At 41.5% G+C, this 7,289-nt stretch overlaps 1 protein-coding gene across 17 annotated transcripts in view; it reads right to left on the bottom strand.

Moving 5' to 3' along the window:
* camk2d1 (calcium/calmodulin-dependent protein kinase (CaM kinase) II delta 1) overlaps positions 1-7,289 on the bottom strand; it is a 60,299-nt gene that overhangs the window by 26,242 nt on the left and 26,768 nt on the right. For all 17 annotated transcript variants that reach the window (XM_034856436.1, XM_034856431.1, XM_034856423.1 and 14 more), the window contains exons 4-5: positions 3,706-3,760; positions 1,268-1,333 (exon numbers count right to left, since the gene is read on the bottom strand). In XM_034856436.1, coding sequence (XP_034712327.1) covers positions 1,268-1,333; positions 3,706-3,760 — 121 coding nt within the window. The remainder of the gene's footprint in view (positions 1-1,267; positions 1,334-3,705; positions 3,761-7,289) is intronic.

Here is a 7,289-nt window from a genome sequence, read left to right on the forward strand (position 1 = left end):
CTTATGCCCCCTGTATTTTAACATAGGGGGGTGTATACTTATGCCCCTGTATTTTAAGGAAGAACATTTATTTATTCACAACACATTATTCATTCAAATAGAAAAGGTTGGATTTTTCTTTTTTAATTAGGATCTATTTGCAAAAGTTTCATAAACTTATGAGCACCACCGCGTGTGTGTAATTAATTTAGATCTCTTTAAAAGATGTTTTAATGAAATCAAGGACACGTCTTTTGGTTATATCGCTGTCATGTGACCCAGATAACGTAATAACACTAATACACAACCTATGAAGTAAACCACGTCGCTTTGTTTTCATAACACAAGTTTTTCAACTAACTGAGTGTGTGTGGGGTCAAGTGACAACAACGAGCATAGCTGTACCTCACCAGCTAAACAACCAATAAAAGAGAAATGGAAACGGGGTTTTAGGGGAGCTGCAGCGTCTCGGGCTGAATACGAGGATGTGGATCACTCTTGGAAAGAAACACATCGCAGTTTCTTAAAGCAATTTAAGTAGAAAGGTAAAGAAGAAAAACCCCACAAAGGACACAAGACTCTGTCATCTTTAAAATCATTTTTGAAAAGCCAATAACCTCCACGAAAAGACGGATCATTTACATCTGAAGCGGTCTATGCATGTAGAGTGGATTTTTAATAACTGCTCAGAAAGTGAAATTGGGAAAAGTGGATCCATAATCACAGGAGAGGTTATGGCTATAAAAGGCATATCAAAGGCAGCACAACGGGAAACACTCTTGTAGGGCTGGGCAATATATCCATATCATATTAACATCAATATATGAGGCCAGATATCATCTTAGATTTTGGATATCAGGCTACTTAGTTGTTTTATTATTTGCCTTTACCCACTCAGTCATTGCATCCACATTGTTGGTGATTATTTATCAAAAATCTCATTGTGTTAATATTTTGTGAAAACACTGATAATCAATACTACAATATCGTCATTGATGTATTTGATCAAAAATATATTGACATTTGATTTCCTCCATATCGCCCAGCTCTACACTTATGCACATAATGAGGATGGGTTGCATTTTTCTGTGTGCATACTAAATTCGCATACACGCTGACATGTATTAATATGCAATTTAATGTTTTGTATGGATCTCATTTTGTTACCTAGTGCGTATCAGCTTGAATATGCCTTTGGTGCCATAGTAGATTCAAATGGTTTTACATCACATGTATAAAGTAAACTCAGAAATATCCATCCAATAATACAACGGAGCATTACACTGACCTGGCATCAGCTTCGCTGTAGTACTCCCTGGCAACAATGTCCTCAAACAACTCTCCACCGGTAACTCTGCACGAGAGAGACACACATGGACAGGTTTAAAAAAAATAATTAAAAGACAATGTTGGAACATGCATGAAAAGAAGTGAACTGTCAAATCCCAGATGTTCATTTCTGCATCTGGAGAGGGGAAGAAGACTTGGTTGAGAACAACTGGGTCAAAAGAAGGATACATCTATGTTGAAATCACTACAATAACACATTTCAGCAGATATGGTCATACGGTATGAGGACATTGTTTGTTCAGCTGGAGGAAGTTTCCAGGGTTTCCATGAGGGTGTGGCTAAAAGCCAGACAGCTTTTCCTAGTAAGCATTGGCGACTGGAATAGCTATAATAGGATGGAGGTGCAGTAATAATTAGTGGTGGAAGAAGTATTCAGATCCATTACTAAGTACAGGACTAATACCACACTGTAAAGAATACTCTGGTACAAGTAAAAGTCCTGCGTTGAAAGTGTTCCTCCAGTAAAAGTGTGTAAGTATCATCAGGAAAATGTAGTTAAAGGATTAAAAGTAAAAAAAAACTCTCCTCCCATTGTAGAAAGTTTAAAGGAGTTGACCAGTTGTGTGTTTAATGGTCTCATCATGTTGCTAGGTTACTTCATAATCAACATCATGTTTCATTAACTACATGTGTTTAGTGTGCAGGAATCTTAATGTGTAAAGTAACTCATAGGCCTTAACTCCAACATTAAATCTTAGAACAGCAGAGCAGGGGTGCAATAAATGCACCTGCACTTTGCACTTTAACGATTACAGTCAATTCTTAGGATGTTGTGTTGTCTGTGCTGACACGTGTGTCCTTTTACGTGTTGTTGATCTCATGTGAATTTTATGTTTAGTGGATTTCAGAATGCTTTTTGTCTGTTAGATGTTTATGTTGTGAAGCAGCAGATTGTTGATGTCCAAGACAAATTTACCCTCAGGGACAATAGTCCCGGGTGTATTCTTTCCTTTTAGCAGCACAATGTCCATGCTGGAAAAAGCTGGGGACTAATGACTTTGAGGACGCCGTGTTACAGTGTGTATCCCCTCTGGGTGATCATCGGGGGCTATGTCAACAGCAGTAACAGTCACTACAGTGTGATCTCTTGGTAAATAAAATGGTCTGCATATGGCCAACAAGGCTTCCAGGTCAAGTGAGTAGTGCTGGGCAACGATCCTGTCGTTGGTACCCCATTAATTATGCACAGTCCTCCTCCTCTGGTCCTGCCCGAGTTCATGTCTCGATCCTGTCGGTGGCTAACTCGGCCTGCTAGCTGCACGGCGTTCGGGATGAGGGGCTTCAGCCGGGTTTAGGTGATAATCACTCAGCAGTTGGTTGCTATGCTGAGTTTCAGCTCATCCATTTTGTGTGCGATGGCTTTGGCGTTGGCGAGTAGGAGGCTTGGCAGCGGAGGTCGGCTAGCAGGCCCGACCGGCATCCTCGCTTCGGTTTTCCCTCAACAACAATCCACCGAGTGCCCGGGGGGTCTGGCTATGTCATTCGGGATGTTAGGAGCCTTCTGGAAGGCTCTCAGAACAGCTGTGTGGTATCATAGTCCTATATTAGTGTGATTGTACTCGTTAATAAGACCTGGACATGGGAGACCGGAGAGCTAGGAGCTGCTGCACGATCATGCGCCGCCATCTTTGTTGCCCCTTCTACAGTAATCCATGTTTTGAATACTAGATAATGTCAATTTGCACATTGTTAACACACCAATGATGATATTATTGTACACAATATACTGTATTTCGGCCAAGTCTAATTTGTAGCGACGCTCGAATCGGAGAAGGCTGACCTTAAAAACTAAATCTCCACTCTGAAGAGTGACAGCCCTCAAGGCCACTCTACTAGCTCACGCAGACACCATTAGCAGGGGGGAAAAAAACAAGCAATTTTATGTGATTTATAAAACGAATTATCTTTCAGCCCTCAAGTCTTTGCAAATTCAACCTATAAAAACTGATTTATTTCCAGATTCATACAACTGTTGTCTCTTTTAGTTGTAACGAGGAATAGCACTGGTGTCAATAAAATAAAAAGATGAGGGGAAAAAAGTAATCTACCTTCAAGAATCAAGCTTGCTTGTACTGTCTCAGCGCACGTGTGTGTATGTGTGTGTGTGTGTGTGTGTATGTGTGTGTGTGAGTGATGGCTAAGCACATGGTGCTGCAGAAACAGATGGAGCAAAGAGGCGGCAGACCAACGCAGGAGGTAAACGCGCCGCGTCTACCCCATCTCCCATAGTGCTTCAGTGACAGCTCACGTGACTGGCAGCTGTTGGCTTCTACCTCCATCATGTCAACGTGGGATCCAGTGAGTCCGGCGCGTGCCTAACCGTGTGGAGGGAATGTGAATAAATGTGATATGCAAAATAAAAAATCCCGCACTTACAAGTCAAAGACCAGATAGTGGAATCCTTCCTCAGATATGCTGTCATGGAGCCGCACTGTGAGAGAGGGAAGGAGAGACATGATTTGGTTATGTAAAATACTACTCCACATGGTCAGGTAGCAGGTAGCTGTGTGAGTTCTGAACACAGTCAACGGTAGTTCCCTCTCAGTATGGTTACAGGTCGGGTTGGGAACCTTCCACATCTGAGCTAATATCATCCCTCTGTAATTACCCAAAAAATATTTCAATTCCAAACCTATTCATCCTTTTTACATAGATTAGTATTTATTTCAAATATTCTAAACTGACAGAAATTAAATAAAAATACTCTGACTTCAAAGTCTGACCAGGGGATTTCCTGCATAGAGGGATTTTTGATGGCCCCCAAAGAGGTTTTAGCCAGCCCCTAAAGGAAAATCACCAGGAGCAAAATGATAAGAATTGAGATAAGAAATGGCAATTCAAATCCTCTTTGACTGTGGTTAATAATTTGGGGGGGCCAAATTCTCTGGATGGGCAAAGCAGAGAAAGGGAAGGTAACCTTGCCCCTTATGACCTCATAAAGGGTAAGAATCTGGCAGAAATATGGCAATTTGATTATTTCCTTAAATCGTTCAGTCCTACAAAAAATCAAATTTAAACTTCCAGATTACACTGGTCTACTGCATAGCCTTGTAGGGCGTTTAAATGTTGGCAGAGCTAGTCAATGGTCCAAATATATGAAATTCATCAAATTAAAAAAAATGTATGAATCTACATAAACGCATCCTCAGAGCTTATATACTCCTACAAAGATACATTGTTAACTGAAATAATAATGTGAGCCTATGTTCTGCTACAGAGTTCTTATGGTCATGGTAAAAGCTGGCTTTAGCTTATAGCCCATGTTTGTAGCTTCTTCTCTAACTAATAAAGAAAATAGTTTTTAATTAATTCAGTAATGTGAAATTGGAGTTAATATTAGCATTTAGTTTTTTTTTTTTTTAATGGAGGGCATTTCAGCTTTTCCAATTTGCATAAACAAGACCCAACCAAATTTAAAGCGGTATTAAACAAAACAAAAAACGATGTAGGGATGGGAATAAATGAAGCTCTATGTAAGTTATTAAATTGAAAGTATGCTTCTTCTTTTTTAATGCATCAGCCTCAATAAGCAGAGATTTCTGTAAGTGTCTCCCAGTGCAGTGTGGCTTAAAAATGCCAATAAAACCCTAAAATAACCGTTGATATAATAAGATAATACTCCGGAGTTATTGACATTACCTTTATTGCTCATCTCACTGTTTTAAATGTGCACACTAGACATCAAACCATGTTTATCACATGCATCAGCATGGCAATTTGCTGGCAGACATGGCTCTGATGCTGAGCTCCTCTGAGGCTCTCTCTTCCACTTTGATGAAAGAAGAAGAAGATGAAGAAGAAGAAGAAGATCTCTTGCACCGGTGAGCTTTCGCTGAGCCAATTACTGTAGCTACACCGTCGCTGCCTAATGGTCATGTATAACATGGTGTGGAAGTAAGACTGACACGACGCTGCTGACTGCTCCTGGAGTACAGGAGCTTGCACTCTTAGGGGTTACAGAGGCTTTGGTAAAGCAAGATAGCCTGTTCTAATCTTTAGACCGGGGGTCCTCAACGGGGTTTTTAGGCCAAGGACCCCTTAGTGGGTAAAAGAGACGGAGCAGGGACCCGTTACTGCATATATTGTTCTAAAAATGAGTGGCCCTACAATAACGTGGCAGGCTAAAGCCTTAACACATGTCTTTTTATGGTGCATACAATGCTACGTTTTAAAATAAAAATGGTAATACATTCTGTTTTATTGTTACAATTAGGGAAGTGAAATTGTATCAAAAATCGTGAATCGCAATCTCCGTCAAAGTAATCGCAATTAGATACTGTCCTCATATTGCGCAGCCCTATTTAATGTGGCACAGTAAATCCTTAAGCTTAACTGTATTTGTGGATGGCTACCTTATGGCTTATAGGCCAGTAAGCCTATCATCCATGGTGTGTAAATTAAAAAAGGAATTCTCTTTATTAAACTTGGCACAAAAAGTAAGTAAATCTGTGTCTGGTAGATTATTTCTCTGTGGTAACAATGCTTTTTGGCAATACGTCTTATATTGTTGGAAAGCCTGTTTAGTACCCATTCAAATGGGGGCACATTTGTGAGGAACATGCATTTGTGGGATGAGCAGCAGTGGGGAGTATGTGGGATGCGGCCATGAAAAATTTGCCAAATCACCTCTTCCATTACCGAACAGTCTATCCTGCCATTGACCCGTTCGGTGTTTGGTGGATTGGATGTTTGAAGTTTGAAGAAACAAGACATATTGGATATTTAACAATGTCTTCATTTCCCAAACCAGAGCCTCAATAGCATGTGGAAGAACCATACACGGCACCTCCTCATCATGCTGGTCGCCAGCACCTGATTGGGGGTACTAAAAGCTAAAACAAGTTTCAATAACTACAGCATAATAACCTGTTTGGTACTGTAAGGGAAGATTTGGCAGCTGTGGCTCAGCAGTAGCAGTCGCCTGCCAATGGGAAGGTTTGTGGATCCATCCCTGGCCCTGCAGTCCCATATCAAAGTGTCCTTGGCCAAGACACTGAACCCTGAGTTTCCCCCGATAATGCGCCATTGGAGTGTAAATGTGTGTGAGCGTGTATCTGATGAGCAGGTGGCACCTTGTACAGCAGTACTCGGAGTAGTCGGTAAGACTGGAAAAGCGCTATATAAGAACAGTCCATTTACATTTAGTTTTCATGGGTGCAACCCACATGCCCAGCGCTGCTGCTCATCCCACAAATGCATGTTCCTCACAAATGTGCCCCCATTTGAAAGGGCACTAAAGGGGCTTTCCAAAAAACCTTGTTACCACAGAGAAATGATCTTACCAACTTAAAATGTCCTTACTTTTTGTGCTAAGTTTAGTATGTTAGATCCACATTCATGTATATTTTCAGACAAACAACTGAGGACCTCCTAGGGGTCCGAGACCCCCTGTTGAAGATCTGTTCTCTAGCCAACTTTGAAACCTGGTCATTTGGGTTCCATTTATTGGTGATCGTCATGAACTAAAACCTACAAGAAAGGGAAAGCCTGATGTGCGTATGCCCCATTTTTGATACCATGGAGGCTGAAATTTTATCGTGGCGGGCCGCCATCAACGTGTCACCATAGAGGAAACACGGATATACAGTATGTTTTAATAACAATGACGTTGATTTGGCTTCTTGTCACGTCAGCACGGAATACTTCATCCCAGACTCCCGTGGTGATTCAACCGACAGTGAGAGACTGTACTGAGAATGTGTGAGACTATTAAAATGTGAGGGTGCTTCTGGGAAAAGCTCAAACAGGCCAAAGATTCCCCCGTGGATATTCTCTGACGTCTCCGTTAGCTCATCTCCTGATTGACATCCGAGACATCCGTCACCACGACGACCTTAAAGGACCGGGGGCTTTCCCGGGACTGGATGCTGCGTGAATGGAACAGTAATGAGACCATCGCTATAAATCCCTAACTGACGGGAGACAAGCTGGTCTCAAACATATGGGGGGGGGGGGGGGGG

Source organism: Etheostoma cragini, chromosome 19, assembly GCF_013103735.1.
Source record: "Etheostoma cragini isolate CJK2018 chromosome 19, CSU_Ecrag_1.0, whole genome shotgun sequence".
NCBI classification, from domain to species: domain Eukaryota; kingdom Metazoa; phylum Chordata; class Actinopteri; order Perciformes; family Percidae; genus Etheostoma; species Etheostoma cragini.